This window comes from Opisthocomus hoazin, chromosome 11, assembly GCF_030867145.1.
Source record: "Opisthocomus hoazin isolate bOpiHoa1 chromosome 11, bOpiHoa1.hap1, whole genome shotgun sequence".
Taxonomy (NCBI): domain Eukaryota; kingdom Metazoa; phylum Chordata; class Aves; order Opisthocomiformes; family Opisthocomidae; genus Opisthocomus; species Opisthocomus hoazin.
In genome coordinates this window covers 15106281-15126627 of record NC_134424.1, presented here as the reverse complement: position 1 = coordinate 15126627, position 20347 = coordinate 15106281, and the positions used below count along the sequence as shown (strand labels likewise).

The following is a 20347-nucleotide window of genomic DNA, read 5'->3' as shown; positions in this document are numbered from 1 at the left end:
TTTAACTGGAAGCTAGCAGCCAAAAGCTATAATCACTCAATATTAAATTACAAAAAACATAAACAGAAGTTATGGTCCATGGTACCAATTAGTAAATTCCTTTAAAATATCAGAGAGAAGACACACTATTTTACTATATTACTACAACACAGAATTATCATTATTCTGTCTTAGCTAGCTTCTGCACTCTTTTTGAGAACATCTTATTCATTAAAAAAACGTAATGCCATATCTACTATATTCTGTTGTAACGCAGCAGTTTTCTAAAGCTTGTTTGTCATACACTTATTTCAGTGATCAATTTCAAAAATTAAACTACTGTAAATGAATTATCTGAATTCTTTCTAAAAGACATTTACTAATGTGTATCTATTAATTTCTTTTTAGTATATCTTACTAGATTAAGAATCTAAAAGTAGGATTTACATGTAATTTATATTTAATATCAGTCATGTAGCCCTTCCCATACGCACAGCTCAAAAAATGAATAAGTATGTTCCTTTTTGCTTCTTTGATTCAGTACTAATGTTGTTCAAGAAGCAGCAAAAAAAGTAAATATGATCATGTGAACTTGTCATTATTTTATTTTTTCTCTCTGTTGAGCAATACTGTGCTGTGATTTTATGTATTTTATTTTGTTCGTTAACTCTATTTCCTATCTGCTAGATCAACAAAACCATCCTGACGTCTGACAGCTATATTCATTTCTTTCCATCTCACCACAAGCAACAGAAGTTCTGCCTGATTCCATCTCCAGTATGAGCTCAGCTTTGTAACATATTTCACAGAAACTAAAATTAGGATAGAATTAAAAATAGCGATACTTTTTTAAATTAAATCATGTTCTAATTGTAAGATACCAGCTGAATCATAGATGTCAGGGGGAGCGATTTGTATATGAGTTAGAGCATCAGACTCTTACAAGGAATGACACAGGGCTAGGTAGCTGGGAAAGCTACCCAGTAGAGGATTAGGTAACCCTCTGTGGCCTAAGCAGGAAGTAAGCATTATAATTAATTGTATTTTACTATACATGTTAGAAGAGTTTTGTTATTAACTTAGAAAGTCAAAAAAATTTTTGGTCTGCTCAGGATTAAAAATTAAAATTGTGTGTGAGCAATTGCTTCTCGAAGATGGTAAAAAGGTAACGGCAGAAAAAGTCCACATACATACGCAGCTAACAAAGTAGCAATTAAGAAATCAAAGGCAAAAAAGCCAAGTCATAACAGCTTCACTCTTTTTTGCCAATTTTAAATATCATGTCAGAGCTTTAATATCCCATAATTAATAACATTTACCTTCATTGTGGGTAGGAAGTTAGATTTAAATTATAGCTCTATGTTCCTTTTTCAGTTCTATACACTTATACATTGTGATAATATGTATGCAAATAGGTTTTTGTTGGTTTGCGTTTGCCTATTTGAATGCAATAAACTTTGCACCATCCATATAAAGTTAACAAACCCCTTTCCTTGAATTTGACACTAACAGAAACTCCAACATAGAATACTCATTGAAAGATGGGACATTAGACCCTCAGTTTCTCATGGAAGTTATAGCGTGCTGATATTTTATTTGCATGTAACAAAGGACACCTATCAAAAAATTCTTCTCATGTCAACTGTTGAACACTTCTAAAATGAAGACTTTTGCATTTCCATATTTTAAAAGGAATTTAACAGTTTTACAACTATTAGAAGTCCTTACATTCAGACTTAAATATATACATAGAAAAAATACTTACCGAAAAAAAACCCACTTCTCTTCTGGCAAGAAAGTAGTAATTTTAATTTTTCTAGAAATTAGAGAAATCAGTGTACTTACTTCATTTCTAGAATTTCTTCGAGCTGTTTTCTTCTCTCTATTCTCAGGTTAGCCAGATGTGCTTCTTTTTCAGCCAAAGACTGCTGTGTTGAGGCAAGACGGGCTTTGGTAGAATCTAATTCTTGTCTAGTCTTTTCCAGTGCATTCATCAGCTCTTCCACCTAAGAGAGAAAACTTTTTAAGCTCCATATTCTTTACAATAAGTAAATATTATATCTATATAAATCCAGAAAAAAAACCCACACAAAAGAAATCAAGTAAATAGCTATACAAATCCATTCTTATCCTATTTTAAAAACTTACAATAAAAGTAGTCTTTAAATACCAAAAAATCTTCATGTTTCCATGAATCCATCGAGTAATAAGCAATATTTATATAGAATAGAACTAACATAAATTGCCAGTAACCTATTTAACTTGGGACACTGCCACATACAGACACAATTTATAAATATTTTCTGCACCATTTATATTACTTAAATGCAGGGTGGTGGTAACTCATCATAACAGTAATTTCAGAAATTTTAAATGCAGATATAGATTATGTATTTTAATATAAAACTGATCATGACAATTCATGTATTTTTCATCAAAAAGTGCACACCCTTCTGTGCAGAACAGGTTGCCTGGGAAGCTGTAAACTCTACAATCCTTGGGTATTTTCAGATCTTGACTGAATGAAGCCTGGAGAATCTGATCCAACTTCAAAGTTATCTCTGCTTTGAATAAGAGTTTAGACTGCATTGCCTCTAGTGGGCCCTTCTAACCTGAGATATTCCATGATTCTGAACTTTAAATGTCTGTTACTGCTCTAATAACAACCAAGTTATTTTCCTCAAGACAATTGTCAGAATCTCTGAAGTATGAAATATAGGAAAGTTAGGGTGATCCCACTTTTTCTCTGGTGTTGGTAAATGTCAACTGGATGTAAGATATATTGCTTATTGCAGGAATTCAGAAACCATTCATCTTTTCAGAAAACAAAATGCAGAAGTAGAAAAAATGTATGACATGGACTATCACATTATTTAAAGAACATCCTAAAGAATGGAGACTACATATGACAGCTGTCTGGGAGCAGAAAATTTACTTGTGGGGTGAATCATATTCACCGAACCAGAGGGTCACGAATAGTCTCTGGTAACTGTGACACCAATATGATTTCCCCCTATTCAAATGATACAGTTTACATTAAGAGCTGCAAGTAAACAACAGATTTAAATTGGTTTTTATGAGATACAATGATTTACATAAAGAATGTCCTATTTCCAGCATTTTCTTTCTCACCTCCTTTGTCCAAATATTAACATTTTATAAATTAGACAACACTTCATGAAGAAAATTTAAATAAAATGAAAGAGGAGAGAGGACATATTCCAGGTGTTCATGTTATGTAAGTCATTGAAAAGTGACACTTTTGCTGGTGTATTGAAAAGTCTGACAATATTTCACTGTGGTCGTGTAATCAGTGTGTCTACAGAGAAAATGAGATGTTTTCTCCCAAGTTCGAGCTTAATCATTATTTGTTGTTATTATCTATTACTAGCATGCAATCAGCGTTTATAACATTTTTTGTTTCCATTTGAACACATATTGCCTCCTATGTAACAGGTTCAATAAAGCAAAATTAATAATACAGTCTTCACTCAATTGTAATGAGGACTTACACCCTGTTTGAAATGATACACTGATTACTCACCCCTTCAACACCAGCTGCACCTTTATAAACACTCTAATAAGATCAATGGAATGCTACGTCTGACACCCTTCAGTTCATAAGAAGTTGTATCTCATGAATGCAGAATCAGAACTGCCAATAATGCTGAAACTACTGATCTTCAACTTTCCACTCAGAAAGTAAAACCAGTGTAATACTGATATAAACAAAATAGCAAGAAGTTCAAATTGTGCAGCAGAGTCTGTGCAGGCGCAAGATTCCACTAAAGCAAACCATGAAGACAGACAAAGGCTTTAGGTGTCTTTGTAAAATGACTATCTAGTGAACTTTCACAGTAGAAGCTGCAAAGAGAAAATACACTTGAGGGAAATAAAAAAATATAAAAGCTGGATTTGCACTTAAATCCTAGGGAAAAAAACCTAAAAACCAGAAGCAGAGAGACAGATCATATTTCTTTAAAAATATACTCGATTTCTAATATAACACGAGATATTTCATTTTCTGTTTTAGTACAAGAACACAAACCAATGCTGTCTCCAACAAGGACAAGCCCCAACTACTAAAACATAGTATGAAATATCTCCCTGTTTTCTTGGGTGATTTTGTAGGCTCGTCCTTGTGTTTTTTAAAAAATTCATGTAGTTTCTGCTGAGCCTCCAGCCTATTCGTTAATTCCAGGCAACATACATTAATAGAAACAGTAGTAAGGATTCCAGACTGCAAAGTCATTGATTTATACAGACTCTTGGTTGAGACAGTATCTTTAAACATCAAGTCTTTCCACACTTGCAGATTTGTTTGGCAGATGAGAATATAGAAAGGCAGAATAGTAACACTTCCCTATCTACAGTATCGTCACCCACCTTTTCCTACAGGTTCAACTGAATTTAGTACCCAACCTGCTGACTGACAATGATCACTTAAGTTCTGACATATCACATCATTTTAAAATATTTAAAGGAATTAAAGACTTGTGGAAAAACAAGCTGTGGATTTGTTAATGTATATTAATAACATACTCTTATATTACCAGATAAAAGAGATTAAAGTTTAAAAGACAGGGAAAAAACATTTAAAAATTTAAATACGAAAACTTTTTCAAACTACAAATCGTTAACACACGTAGACTTGAAAGTTATACCTTCATATACACTTTCAACACAGTTTTTGCCAGCAAGTTGTTCTTCATTTCTTGAATGTGACCCAAGTTCAGAGTTGTATGTTTTCCAGTTAAATGTCTCACCATCACGTACAGCAGAATTCAACTGGCAGGCATGTGCAGAAGCAACAGATTTTTTTTTTTAAAATCAACTACTATCAAATGTAAATGTGTGAATGCTGAAGTTGCACGCACAACAAGCACGTTTATTATATAGCTGTAGCAGATGTATTGCAATGGAAAAATAAACAAGGAAGGCAGTATATAAGTCTATGGGGAAAAAAAAGCATTGCAAAACATAAACCAAATTCTTAATGTAAGCACATGTTCTCTTCTTTGATATTAGCATTAAAATGCTAGCAGAAAAAAATTATGGGTTAATGTTGATGTACTGCCTCTTAGTCCTCATGTAAGAAACGGAAACCAGTCCAGTACTACCAGCCCAAAATTTTAGCTTTCTAACCTATAGCAAATGCTTCTTTTGCTGCAGTTAGGAGTACTCCATCTAGAGAATAATGTGTGTCCAGGAGCCCTCTCCTCTTCAAAGCACTGGTACGGTCCTTCCTTCCAGTTTCTTTTTCATTTTTCCACTCTCCAGTTATTGAACCGAGTCCCCTGTTGAAGTATCAGTTCAATAATGGCCAAGTAAGACATTTACGTACTTTTCTTTCCGTTGTACAACGGATCAAGACAAACTTTGTATTCATGACCACATTTGTGACCTCTAATATCTCACCGAGCCATTTTCTTCCCAAACTGCAGCATCCATTCTACCCCAATTACCACGCACACACCCTCCAGACCCTCACTCACAAGCAGACACCGCAAGCCTCCGGCAGGGGTCGCTGCTGGCCAGCGACACATCCCCCAGCCCAGGCGGCGCTCGCAGCGCCTCCGGCTGCCGGGGCGCGGGCAGGCGCGAGCCGCCCGCCTGAGGCTTCCCCCGCGCCGCGGCCGCACCACCCCCACCCCCCGCGCCCGGCCGGGCTCCGCTCTGCAGCGCCACCTCTCGGGGAGGGGCGGGCTGACGCCTCGGCAGCCCCCGGTCAGGCAGCCCGCGCCCGAAAGCCCGCTGCTTCTCGCTGTCTGACTGGTTCTGGCCACAGCCTTTGCCATTTCAGATATCAGCTAAAGAATTAATAAGAATACGTGTTTTGAAAGAGTTTATTGCGAGAACCTCGTTGAATACCAAGTTCTTTGCTAGTAAGTGCTCTGTGGCCCGAACACATTATTAAATGGGGTTTCTTCCACTTTGCAAGGCAACGGCCTCATGCTATCCTTTGTATGTGCTAATCAAAGCCTTTGGTTTTTCTCCATACTTTCAGAAAGCCTAACTGACCTTAACGCTCCAAGGATTTTATTAAAATCAGTACTAGAATTAAGTTTACATTTCAGAATGGCAGAAAATCAGCAAACTAAACTATTACAATTTTTAGTTTTGACTCTATTTTAAATGAACACTTTCTACTATTTCTGCAGCATCACATTTTCAAGTCCAATCAGCAGTATTTCACACCAAGTCAAGAAAAGAAAAAAACTAATGTGGCTGAGGTATACATCTGTGTTACCAGATTCTGCAAATTAAAGAAGGTCAGAGTTCAAATGAATGAGAGTTTATTAAAAATGCCCCAGAGCATTCTTGATTCCAGATTGGATTCGGCTCCGCACAACTCATGCTAACATAATACTGTTCCAGTCCGTGGGAAGGAGGAGGGGGAGGGACAGTTGCATGCTTTCTCAGTTGAAGTATAACATATTTCTGTAGGATGACAAAGAGCTGGCAACTTTCCAGCAATCTAGGTTAGTATTGTTAATATTACTGTCTTTAAAGGGTTGGCACTTCATTTTAGCAACAATATTAGTAATAAATACAAGAGTTTTGGATTTCCCTAACTGACTTTTTCAAGTTTCGGTAGCTATACAAGAAGTCTATATCTACTTTAAAACATAATCTTGTGTTAGTACACACAGATAATTCATGAATTTTACAAAGAAAAATAAAATACATAAATCCTACTGTTTACTTATAGATTCTTCACTTTAATGCAAGAATAATAACCATTATAGATAATTTTTTAAAAAAGGGTTTAACAAACTATTACATTCATCCAGTACAGGTTTCTGTGAGCTGCATTTTTATAATAAGAAGTCACCCAGTGTAAAAATCCATCCAGTTGTTTTCAAATGTGCTTTTTTCCATTTACTAAGGAAATGCTTTGCTTTTTTTTTTGTGCCAAGTTACACACTATATAAATTTCAGTTATCTCTAGTTCTGTAAAGATTAATTAAAAATATTTTTTTTTCCCCAATGATTAAGCGTGAGATTGCAAAAAAGGAAAGACTATATTCCTTAAAGTTTCTCTTTGTGGCTTTCCTACAAATTTACTCTGTCCCTGGACTAAAAGGACTTAGATTACACATTCACAGAGATGAGGGAAAACAGATAAAAACCTGGATTTGCACACACAAATATCCACTTACCAGCTCTTCTGACTCACAGGCTGGAGACTTCAGCTTTTTACACTAACAGATGGCCTATGCTTTGCACAGCAAAGGATGAGTGTCAGGCATCCCAGGATCCTGGAACAGCGGCTGCTGGCCATGCAAAGAGCCGCTCTATCTCATGACTAATTCAATTACACACCTACAGGAGGTCCAACACAAGTCATGTGGACCCACTGCTCTTCAAATTGCCAACGCTGTCCTGCAATATGGTTTGTAAATACCTTGTTTCTTTCTGTTTCTAATGGGAATTTCTCCAGGGTACAACTGCCTGAACAGTTTCATTACAAATGTGTTTTTCTCAAAAGAAAACAGACATAGCAAAGTGTCATACTGAGCTTTGCAAGACATGGAAATAAACTCTTTGTCACCCTCCCCTCCACTCTCTTCCCATCCCATTTGTCATCCATAGCACAATTCCTCACCTCTGCTCTTTAATCACAGCTTTTAAACCCAGGAAAGAGGTTTAACAAAACCAGTATAGTTATGGAGGCTGATGTTCCTGAACCTTTCCAAATGAAGAAATTAGACCCATACTGTCCTTACAATTTTGGACAGTGACAGAGAAAAAAAAGTAACCATACTCTAGAACATTATATAAGCTTTAAAATAAACATCGTAAGTGAAGGATTTGACAGAAAATGAAGTAGAACATTTATAAAATCCACAACAATACTTCCTTTTCAACTAGGGGTTCTTGTGGTTTTTTTTTAAATCATAATAGACTAGGCAAGTAGGGCCCAATGATATCAACCAGCAATGCAGTGGTAGTATAACACAAATTGCCAGAAGCAGTGAAATAGCAACCCTCATGAAACGGCTTGTCACTTCCATAGGAACACAATGGCACAATTATCAGATGGGATGTCATGCTGCAGAATTTGAAATTGGAAGCCTTCTTGAGATTAATTTATTACATAAAGTAGAATTTAAAATATTTTAATCCTCTTGCTAAGTGCTATGTTAATAACAAATGAGGTTTAGTTTTATGCAGACGAAGGAGACAGTATAGATAGAGCACATATTTCCCATCTAGACTTGCAGGGACCACAGTCAAGGAGAGAAGGCACTTTCATTTCCTTAGTATTTCCTTGCTGGCTGTCCCACAGTAGCTACCAGTCATGTTGATTTATATTAGCATGGTGTTATGATAGATACATATGTCCATCTCTACATAAAATTATTTCACAATTTAGCAGATTCATGTAGATCAAAATAAATATATATCCTAAGCGGAAGGATTAATAATGTAGCCGTCTTTATTAAGTTAATGTAAGATTTTGCAAGACAGTTCTGGGAACTGTATTAAAATTATTAACTTGCTTGATACTGGCAGTTAGATCTTCCATAATCTTTTATTCTAAACCTCAGGAATTCAATAAGATATAAGACCACAAGAATATAATTCTTGGATTCGTTATCTGGTCTTCCAATTAATATAGTGATTTCACCTACAATTGAAAACTTAAATCATTTTTGAAAATATTGGTAATAATGAGTTAAACAGAATAATAATCAGTTTAGAAGGCCAAACCAAAACAACAACCAAAAGCAACAACAAAAATATATGTGTATTTCTAATTTTTCAATTAAATCAAATGAAAATGATAGTATAAAGAATGTTAACCTCCATGCTCTAGTGTCATGTTTCTAGACAGATGAAAACAAAAACTATTCTCAAGTGCAAACAAAAATGATGCTTCCACTGCAGTCCCAGGAATACTGTTTAAACACTCCATCTTGTGAAACACAACCGGTCTCCAGTTATAGTATTCTCCATTACTTTCAACTAGAAAACACTGTATGACAACCCAGTGTCCAAAAGTGCATGGGACCTCCTGCAAAACTTAAAAGGATGGGCAAAACAGCAGAATACTCCTCGCGGATGCAGCCGGAATGTTTTACCCCAAATAAAAGCTCTTTCATTAGCAGCAAAACACAGCTATAGGATGGAGTAATTAATGTCACATTCTGATTTTGCAATGCTTTATAAATTAGAACCCCCCCACACACACACTCAGATCATTTCAATAAAGATACAGTATTCAAAGTGTTGCAAGAATCAGCCAACAAATTTTTTTTGTCCAAGGTAAACTTCACACTGACAAGGCCTAACTGCTCATTCAGCTCCAGAAGTCATCCAGACACCCACTGCAATGGAAACAAGACCAAGCACCTGAGCAATTGTACAATTCCACTTCTTAGAAGAAAAAGTAGCATCTTTTTATTTCATTTACTTTGCAAATTAAGTATTTCATTAACACAGCTTATTAGTTTTCTCTCCTTTTCCACTGTGCTTCATTTGAGCAAGTCTGTGACCGTTTTAAACGGCTGGAGGCCTCAGTTCGGCTCTAACTTAAACTTGTTTGATACTATGCAAACCTAATTACAAAAGTAGCATTAAAGGTGTTTTATAGTTGTGCAAATGAAAGCAGACAGATATAATATATTGACAAATTACAAAATTCAACCTAATGTTTTCAGAAGTATAAAAAAATATGTAATTTAATTAGCTATTGAACATATGTTGATTTCAGTAGGACAATGAATTGTCCTACAGGATATTGTATCTGGAAGAGAACTCTCACAGACTGAAAACAATTACGCTGTGTGATTTCAGTGTTGAGTCCTTTTAGATAAACCATGCAAGCAGAGCAGAGCAACTCTTTAGCTGGTGTTAAAGTACAGCGCTGTCAGACTGGCCTCTCTGGTTAATGTCAATAGCACTGCGTATAAAAGGTGACTAAAGTGTGTACAAATGTTGATCTTTGGAGAAGGCATGCCTAGAATCATACACACATCTACTATTTCATCCACCAGGTCAACTTCAGGGAGAGGGGGCAAATTGGGAGTTTTCTTGCCAGAAGTTGATTCTTAGCACACTTGTTAGGTTACACTGCACAAAGCTACTTCCCCACTGCTTTTAATCCATAATCTCAATATGTTATTTGTTAGAAATGCTTCTCCCTTAGAATATTTCCAAAGGCAGCAGAGATTCACACGTCTTACTGCAAACAGGTAGTTTATGTACATAACAATTTCTTCACACACTACAACACGCCTACATCTTGTGAAACAGCAAGTAAGGTTTATTAAAGTGAGAACATTATTGTATGAAATTACTTGGATAGTTTTATGTAAGAAATCTCATAAAATACAGTTACCTATCTAGTTTTGACAAAAGTTAAATAATATTACTAGGCAGCAAGATAAATGAAGATTCATGCAACCGGTAACAAGGCATAGCTGCCACCCCAAAGAAATCTGATGCCATCTTTAGTGCTGTGGCTTTTAACATAGTGTTCATGTGAGCACTGAATGCCCAAGGAAGCTGTACCTGCACTCTTAAAGCAGATAATATTTCCTTGTTTACTTAATTCTATGACATTTTTACTATAAAATTTTTTATGCAATATTTTATTGGCTTGGCACTCCTACAAAAGTCACAATGGCTTGGGCATGCTATATGCTTAAAAACTAAAACTACTGTCTATTGCATATAATGCAATATTAGCTATATATAAAGAACCTTACAAAAAGTCACAGTATGCCTGTACATTCAAGAGCCAAGTTCTAGCTCTAGCACACCCATTTGCAAATCATTCTTATCAGGAAAAATATGAATACTTGATATAACAATTGGTAGTTACATCCTTATTTGAATTTGTCCAGAGCCACAGGTGAAGTACAGGAGAACACATGGAGCAGGACTACAAGCAGTTGACGAAGTTAATTGTTTCAGACATGGTGCAAGCATAAGTAACACAAGTTTACCAGTAGGGGCTCTGTCTTTATAGGTCAAATAAGTTGCACTTAAGTCCTAAAAATAAAGGTTATATATTTTGTGTCATTTCTGGTACTTTTCTGGGGACAAAGGTTTGTTAGCAGAATATCTTTCTTAAAAAAAAAAAAAAATTAAAAATTGCTTTGAAGGGTCACTTGAGGAAGAGACCAGTCAATGGGAACAGAACTGAAGTGCTTATGAGTCTGTCCAGGATAGGATAGCCCATAGGACAGTCAGGGGAGGCCTGTGAGGGATAACAAAACGTCTTGACAACTGGACTCCATTATTAACACATGATAAAGCTGGAAATGATCACATGATGAAGCAAAAATATCGACCCAGAATTTGTCAGCAGGAATTCCTCCATGAAGGCAGTTTACAACCAATCAGCAAGTCAAATTTTCAGGCCACCGAATAGAAATCTGGCTCAAATAGTAAGTCCCTGTTCATGACACTGTCCCCACACCTACCACACGTAATAAGCTTACTGGATAAATCAGTCACAGATCACAGTGCCTCCCCTCAGTCAGCATGCTAGAGAGAAATTCCCTGTGGGAGGAAAAAGCAGTGCTGGAGGAGCAGGATGCCGAACTGAACTCAACAACAGTCTCAGGAAATACTACTTGTGCACAAAAGGAGCCAGATGTGAGTGTGGCTGCACAGGCTGTTGCCTCGGAGAGCAGGGCCGCCAGCGCTCAGCAGGAGCTGAGAAGCAGTAACAGAGCCCATAGATGCCTCCACAGCGCTGCAGGCACACCAGCTCAGGAGGAAACTATGCAGCAACTAAACAGCTCCTTACACATTAACTGCACAGAGGCAGCATACAATGCTGCACAGCAGAGTTGCAGAGACAGAATGTGCAGAATTATACAGAGTATGCAGAAAAGAAACTCCATAGCAATGGTTCGCTATGACAGAAACGGGAGAAGAAAAGGAGGTAGGGGAGAGAACACTGACAAGGGCAGGAAGACAGCCCAAGAAATACTATCCTGAAATCACAAAATTTTCCTCAGTCACTATCTGAAGGAAGGAAGAGACAGTAAAGAGACTTTATAATAATAATGGGTTTACTTCAGGTTAGGTCGGGAAAAATTCATCTCCATCTCTTTGTGAAATACAGCAGCAGTCAACAATGAATAAAATCATTTCTGGGAGAAACAAAACCGGCTCTTCTCCAAGCAACAAAACCATGTTGTCTGACTATCACTGAACCAAAACGAGGTTTAGTGAGGATGCCCAGATGAAGAAAAACAGCTGTCACTTAAACTATTACATCACCTACAACAACAACAACAGACTTCAATTTTGTCACATCAGTTCGTGAGAGTTTGGCACAAGCATAAAAACGCACATACTGTAACTCAAACTTCCAGCACCTAGACGTTTTGTTTGTCTCCCCTCATGCAGTTAATGATATACCAACGCAATGCACTTCTACCCAGTGATAGATTTTGTTTTGCTAGACTGAAAAAAGGGAGGAAGAGAAGATTATAATACTTAGATTCCTATTCACGTTATCATTATACTATTCCAGAGTACTTATATTATTCCAACATCTACCAGGTACAAGAAAATAGTAAGAAAAGGCAATAGAAAATGGTGCTCAGCTCTTTGTTCTACAAATTCAGTTGCTTCTTCCATCTCATTACTGTCCATGAGTACTCCCCCACTACATTGCTCTGCAATTCCCTTTTCTGTGTCCATTCTAGTCTCTTTTAGCTTCTGATGGAATAAATATACAGATACCTTTTTACCAAGCTCCCAGAATTTGATGAACGAGCTCTGCCTCTTCCACTTCATCTTACCAAACTGCTGGTCTAGGTCATATCAAAACATTTCTCCATACCATTCTTGGAGTGCTTCAATTCCAAATTCTGCTCAGTAGTCACTTAACTGTCTTTGCCTTTTTATCTTCTCAGCCCAAAGATGTGACAGTTGAAATATTCTAACAGAGCTTCCCTGCAGAAGTTCATTGATTTCCCAACTATTACCTAGTCATTGCTCAGCCTTTTTTGGCTTATATGGTCAATGACTGGGGTAAGACAGCTGTTCTCATTTAGTGATTACAAGCAGTTTTTGCCATCTGCTAGAAAAAATACTGAAGAACACCAGGTGTCAACATTTAGAGAGAGCTTCCTAAGTTGTGCTTCACAATACATTACAACAGAAATCATAATGAAAGGCAGTCTCATTAGATCTAGGAATTCTATTTACAGGTAGTACAAAGAAAGTTTCTGTATAGATAAAGCAATAATCAGTTTATAATAAGAAAACTAAGAGAAACTGCACTATAAAGCCTTGGCCTGAACTGGGCAACCATAATAGTTGCTCTATGGCATTTACTAAAGAATTTACTATTGTAACTGTTCTTGTATGAACATTATTTAGATACCAAAGCAATGGGCAGTTACATAAAAGCCTAAGTTTTATACAGCTATAAATACTTTTTTAGGCAAAATACATTAGGCAAAATTTGATAAGAACAATAATATTTGTCACCAGATGAAACACGACAAGTAGTAACAGAATATTTATCATAAGCTGCCTTTTATTCATCAGCTAAAGGTTTGTTTTCCTTCTTAGTCTCTCAAGCCTCCTCCCACATGAGGCAAAATACAGGACAGCATAAACAGAAAACACGCAGATCTACAAGCTGACATTATTCACTCTATTTTGAGGCAAAATACATGGGCATTAAGAAGACAAGCTAAGTGACAGGGCTTACAAAACTTACAGCCGGGAGGCTTAAATTGGCCTTGATGAGAACTGTGTTTTGGGTCTGCTTGACCTTTCATGTAAACTAACACCCTTGCCACTGTTCATATTTTGTATAATAATTCTCATCAGGACATATCGTTTCTTATTCTTAAGTCCCTCTCATCCAAACACAGGTTTAGTTTCAGAGGACGGAGATGACTAGGTCCACATCAAGTTGTACATTTGAAGTATTTTTTAAGATCTAGAGTCCCTATCCAAGGAACGCACAATCCCACAAGTGAGGATACATTGAAACTATATTAGAGTGCATTTACAAACACACAAATTTACACAGCATATTATAAATTAATGCTTTCTTTCTTTCTTTCTCAACTTTGTACTCAACTTTTGTCCCACAGACAAACTTTATTATGGAAGTCTCTGCTATACCCATCAGTTAAATCCTTTAAAGAATCAAATTTTTATTTTACTTCTGCAGGTAAAACTTATGAAACAAACAAAAAATTCATAGATTTATCATGTTTTAAGTAAGAAGTTATGTACTACGAATTAAGTAGGCAGTTTTTTAAAGCAGAAGAGCATTTCCATGCATTTCAAGGTGCTTGATACAGAAACATGACTCTCTAATGCTTAAATTACATATATACTTTTTCAGATGGGGCTATTCAGCCTCTCAAATTAGCTCCAGTACATGATACAGTAAATTAAATTTGTTGAGCATCTAATCTCCATTATAAGCAATATCCTCAACACCACATTGATGTGTTTTAAAATCTCATCTCCAAAATGTTCAAAGAAAAACTTATTCTTTCATATACAGCCTAACAAAAATAGTAACACCAACAATATAACAGTGTGCTCACAACATGCGATGTCACAGTATAGAAAACTGTCTACAATGGCTGAAATTATTACTCCTGTTTTAAGCAGCACACAGGACTCTACGAAGCAGGTTATATAATTATTTAATTATTTTATGCTTCATATTTCCAGTCAGATGCAAATATTTTTTTAAATGTTTGGGAATGAGGATAGTTAAATATAATATACTTCTACTGGAAATAACATTTGCTCCATTTAGACCTCAGGCACTGCTGATGGCAGAATAAGATTGGAATGTGCAGATAATTATCTTTGAGGCTAGTCAACAGCTAGAAGTCCTTCATAATATCACCTTTAAGATCAAGCCAAGACATTCCAGTCTGAATCAAGGTTTATTTATTAAAGGATTTAGCACTTTTAGATCCAATATTGCCTGGAAGACCACCAATTTCCATTCCCAAATATCTAATTTCTCCAGTTTCTTGGTGCATACATAAGACCTTTAAAATCACTTCAGTGAGAACACACATATGCACATAAATGACATCTAAATTCCTTCCCCTCTCCAAGATGAATTCCACAGGAAACACCTCTACAAAGCACAGAGATAGTAGGAGATTTCAAAAATTCTCATTCGTTTAAGAAACACAGCTTAGACAATTGCAGGCATTTTTTTATTGAAAGTCAGTTTTTTTCTTGATCTTGATTTGTATAAGGAATACTTAGAAGAACAGTATTTCAAGGCTAGTAAAAAATAAAACTAAATTAAGTAAAATTAAATCATTGGTATATGAAATCATCATATCTGTCCATTCTCCTTGGGGTAGCAAAGACAAAAGACATAAAAATTTGACAATGGTGGTAAGCAAATACACGTAAGATGTGCTTTGAATATTTTCTTATCAAGGAAGAGAGCTAGGCACTTAAAACTTAGAGGATTTATCTTTTTTCCTTTTAAGAAACACTGTTTACAATGAGCAAACAAAATTATTATTCAAAATTAGAGCTCAACAATTCTGTTGTTGTAAGTTGGCTTTTTCAGTCTGGGGTCTTTTTTCTGCTGGTGCCACTTATCTAAAATCTACTGTTCACATCAAGATCAAAAGTAATGGCTTATAATACAACATCTGTTCATTAAATTCATGTGATAGTGCAATATTAAAGAGGCTTTCAATAAATGAACAAAAAAGAAATATACCCTTTCTACATATAATAGATTTGGGCAACAAAAAAACCTAAATACTCACAGTATGATCCTGGTTATCCAAACTTTCCTGATGTACATGTCTTCCTGTCTGACAGTGACTTCTCATGACACAAACTCTGAGTCACCCAGAGAAATTTAGTGTCATACAAGTTGTTTGAATAACTGATCTCCTACTGTATTGCATTACAAATACAATTTAATCTGAGATCTACCTTGTGGAACTTCATGTAATGTTATACAATATTCCACCTCAAGAGGAAGGAAAATTAGCCATTACAAAAGAGTAACCCTCACTGCTATAAATGCACAGTAATACATGATAATAAAAATAGTAACACGTATTAACTTACTATACTGTTGTAATACTACAAAAGCACCAAGCATTTAATATTCAAGAAACCCAAAATAGTGGCAAACAATGTTTAAAAAAGTTTTTTTAAAAAGAAGAAAATAAGAGTATCTACTTTTCCAAGACAGTATCTGTAGTATCTGTCTCTCCTTTACTTTAGTTAAGTAGAGCTAGTAGTTAAGCTGCCAAAAAGAGGCCCAGAAGATAAAAGATTTCCCAAACCAAGTAACATAAGTTTCCCGGACATCGGAAAGAAGATTCAAGCTCCTTATCTTAAAGGACAGCAACCTTCCTCCCTGCCCCCTGCCTTCTCCAAACAGGGTTTCAAAGAGAAAAAAGAAAAGTCAATTATATCCTCTGTCAGGAGGATATATTCTGCTCCCACGTACTGCCCTTGGCTTCAGCAGGGTAGAAGCAGTTAAAACAGATAGCAATCCACTATTATTTTTACTCAGAGTTGCATGTAAAAACTAAAACCATTTTAACAATCCCAGTACAGGCTTATGGTTAAAAGCCGACATGGTCCCATTCACTGTAATATCTAAAATGAGAGTCTTGAAAAAACAAAGAATTCAACCAAAGCTAAGAGTATTGCTGTCTTTAGAGAAGTCAACTCAGAAATAAACACAACTGTTCATGAGAAAGATATTAGAAGCAGTAAATTTTCTAGTGATGAGTGGTTTTAGGTGTATAATTTATGTGTGTAAACACTTACTTGTGGTATGACCAGAAACACAGATATCACGGAACGAAAAGGAGAAAAAATAGGGGAAAGTAGAAGATGTGGATATATGCTCTACTAGGCTGATAAATAAAACTAGCAAACATATGAAATAGGAGATTGTGACATATTTTCACAAAAGCAAAAATAAAAACAAACGCTGTTGACTCAAGAATGAACATTGGCAGGAAGCTGCCATTAGGTCTCCCATAGTTTACACTATATTTTTTCCTTCCAGACGTTGCCAGTGGGAGGTTTTATAGGATAATGATATACTGAGAAACTTATGACAAGCATGTCCAAACAAAGTAAAACATATTTTTCACAAAACAGTAAACTCTGATAGCTTTAAATCCATGGAGTCAGAGGTAGCCTGAAGACTAATTATAGCAGAATTGTTAACTTGCAAAACCTGTTTCAGGTATTTAAGCATTCTTGACTTTTTTCCAGAAAATATCATTCTAGCAGGAAGTTCTAAAAAACAGACTTGAAATAGGAAAGGCGTTATTCATACAAAAATGCTGAATAGTAATATGTTTAACAGCTTGATGACAGCAAAAACAGACAAATACCATAACTGGCATCAACTAAAAATGTATCTGGCATAGTAAACAGAATTTTAAAGAACTGAGTAGGCATAAAACTTGAATAGTTTTTATTCCTAGGAGCTGTCTTTTCTACCTCATACTCAGAGTTTGTTAGCAAAATAATATATAAGGGTGTACTTAAGTTTGAGTCTATTTAAATGTGTTGGGTAAATGCAGATCATGACAGTCACCAGTGCAGCCACTTCTGTAATTTTTACTGTACAACCACATGACTAATTCCTGAAGTATCAAAACCCTCTAAGAATGCATAAAACTACTTTCACATATTAAAACAAGTTTATCTGAGCCTGTATAGAATCAAAAGATTTCTAAAGAACTAAAAATATTTTAAAAATAACATGGGTGTGAAAGATAAAATTTTAAATTATTGGCAACAGAACTTTTTCTCATCCTTTTCTTCCTGTAAAAACACAATCTTGACCCAAGAAAAATTTCTCATCTGAGTTAGACAAAAAGGCCAAATCAGTATCTTACGATTCTCCTGACACTTTCAGATAAAGAAGATGAAGTTTGCAACATTCCTCTGGATATACAAATCAGTCCAAAATCTGTGCCTTAGACTATTAACCATCACCTGAGCATTAGTGTGTGACAGGAAGTGCTGAGTATGTGCATTATGATGATTTTCCTCCTTTCCTCCTAATATAGGAATTAATAATTCTTTAATTCTAATAATCCCTAAGAAGGGGTCAAACAGGGCAGAGGAACCAAGATGTGGCTTTCCCGGCAGAGAGATGCAACTGAATTCTCAGCAGTGTCTTGGAAGGACAACGATGATAATCTAGCATATTTACATGACAGATCTAGTCACAAGCAGGAATTTAATTGCTTGTTCATCTTCTTCCATGATACCAACTAAGGAAATAATGAACAGGTTCAGCCTTACCCAGACATAACAGATCCACTCTGACCTTCACCTAGTGCATAACTGCTCTCAGAAATAAAAAGGCTAACAGTAGCTAGGATATGGGACAGACTAATAATCTAAATAGGACAGCTGTAAAAGAGTACCAGGATCAGAGATTATTTTTCAGCTACTCCTTTCACACTTAGTCCTAAGTGTACTGATGGCATAACATTTGCATTCCATGTGTATCATTCAAAGCTTAGTCTGTAAATTCTCTGAAGTCATTTTTCTGTTGTTACTGAAGTACTTCTTTAAATACATATTAACTAATCTATGGTTTCATACATCAAGTAGACTATTTTTCATATACAGACTTAAATCTGGCTTTAAAAACTGTACAATGAATTGTAAAAACAGTTTAAAGTTATGATTGGCTGATAAAGTGAAACTCTACTCCATTTCACTTGGATTAGTGTGCAGCTGCAAGATATAAATTCTGTGTGAGAAACAGTACATTTTTTAATGTTCTTTGAATTATCATGTTTTTGCAGAATGAAAGACAACTGGTTTCATATGCAGGTAAGAAATATTGGCATAAGGAATGTTATTTGATTTTAACTGAGTCATGTTGCCAGAATGCATGAAACAGCTGCATGAGCTGAGTATCTGCCTGAGGCTACAACTGTATTTCCCTCATCTTTTACCACCTGTCTGTGCTGAAGTTACTGGAGGCTGGTAGATATCAAACCCCACTGGGATCTTTAACTACCATAATTACAAAATGCATTCTCTACTCTCCTGTTGACTCTTAATGTCTAAGCATTTGGTACTAGATGAGACACCATTATCCCTTTCATTTGCAAACTTTTAAAAGAATGTCATAAATAAACTCCAATACAAACAAAGTTACTAAAGCTTAATTGAGACTTAACTCTATCAAGCTTACTCGCTTTGACACATCTGTAAATTTATTAAATTATTATGCCAAGACCACCAAAAGGCTGATGCTCTTTTGCATCACTCTCTACCTAAGAGTAGCACAGATCAAATAGTACACTTACCACTCGGGGGGGGGGGGGGGGGGGGTGGGGAAGAAAAATGTCACTGTTGGGGACACACACACACGACACAATAGATAATAGAATACTGGAATGTTTTAATATCAGCTATAGTGAATTTTGACCTAGGAATAAAAATCTCCGATAAAAATCTCAGTGCTGTTGAAAACAAAAGTGTTTTTGAGAACTCCTAGGGAACAGCTGTGATACCAAAAAAATAGGGAATGACAAATATAATTTTGTTCTTAACATAAAAAAGGAAGACTGGAGAATTACCAATAGATCAGTTTTGATTCTGAGACTTACTGGAATAAGCAATCTGCTTCAGACTATTTGTAAACACCTAAAAGAATCAATATGGACTTCCCAAGAAGTTATGTCACACAAATCAATTTTTTTCATATAACGGAGTAATTGGCTTTGTTGAAGGACAAGAGTAACAGTCATATCTGGTAACAAATCTCAAGATATTCACATAAGCAAGCTAAAGGAAAATATGATCCAAATGAAAGTAACATAACATGGATCCCAAACTAGTCGGGAAACTGTAGTGAGCCACCAACAACTCACTGTTAAACTACAAGACATTTAAAAAAAATGTGATTTTGCAGGGCCATATGATATTCTTTTATTAATAACCCCAAATACTAAGACTACACATTTGCAGACAGCATTAGTATGAAAAACAAAAATGTAACTTTAAGACATCTATGCATCTCATAACCTGAGAAATGAACTGGAAAAAAAATTATTATATGTAACAGGGAGAAAATCAAGGTCATACACTTCAGCAGAAATAATCAGTTCCACAAATCCAGGAAGAGAAGTAACTGATTAATAAGTTGTCTTTTTCTGCTAAAGGAAAGGATCAAGACACTAGGGTGACAAGTCAACAGTGTCATGTTGTTGCAAAAAACACACTATGGAAAGATGTATATATAGTAGTAATCCTGTTTTCTTTGGCGCTGGCAAGATCTCAGCAGGAGAACTGGATCCAATTTTATCCACTCAAAGATGTGAACAAACTGGAAAGACTACAAAGAAAAGCAACAAGGACAATAAGAAAACTA

The 20347-nt window shown here is 35.8% G+C and overlaps 1 protein-coding gene across 14 annotated transcripts in view; it reads right to left on the bottom strand.

Moving 5' to 3' along the window:
* The window catches only part of ERC2 (ELKS/RAB6-interacting/CAST family member 2), a 557034-nt gene that overhangs the window by 224823 nt on the left and 311864 nt on the right, over positions 1–20347 (bottom strand). For all 14 annotated transcript variants that reach the window (XM_075432855.1, XM_075432854.1, XM_075432857.1 and 11 more), the window contains one exon: positions 1825–1985. In XM_075432855.1, the coding sequence (XP_075288970.1) occupies positions 1825–1985 (161 nt within the window). The remainder of the gene's footprint in view (positions 1–1824; positions 1986–20347) is intronic.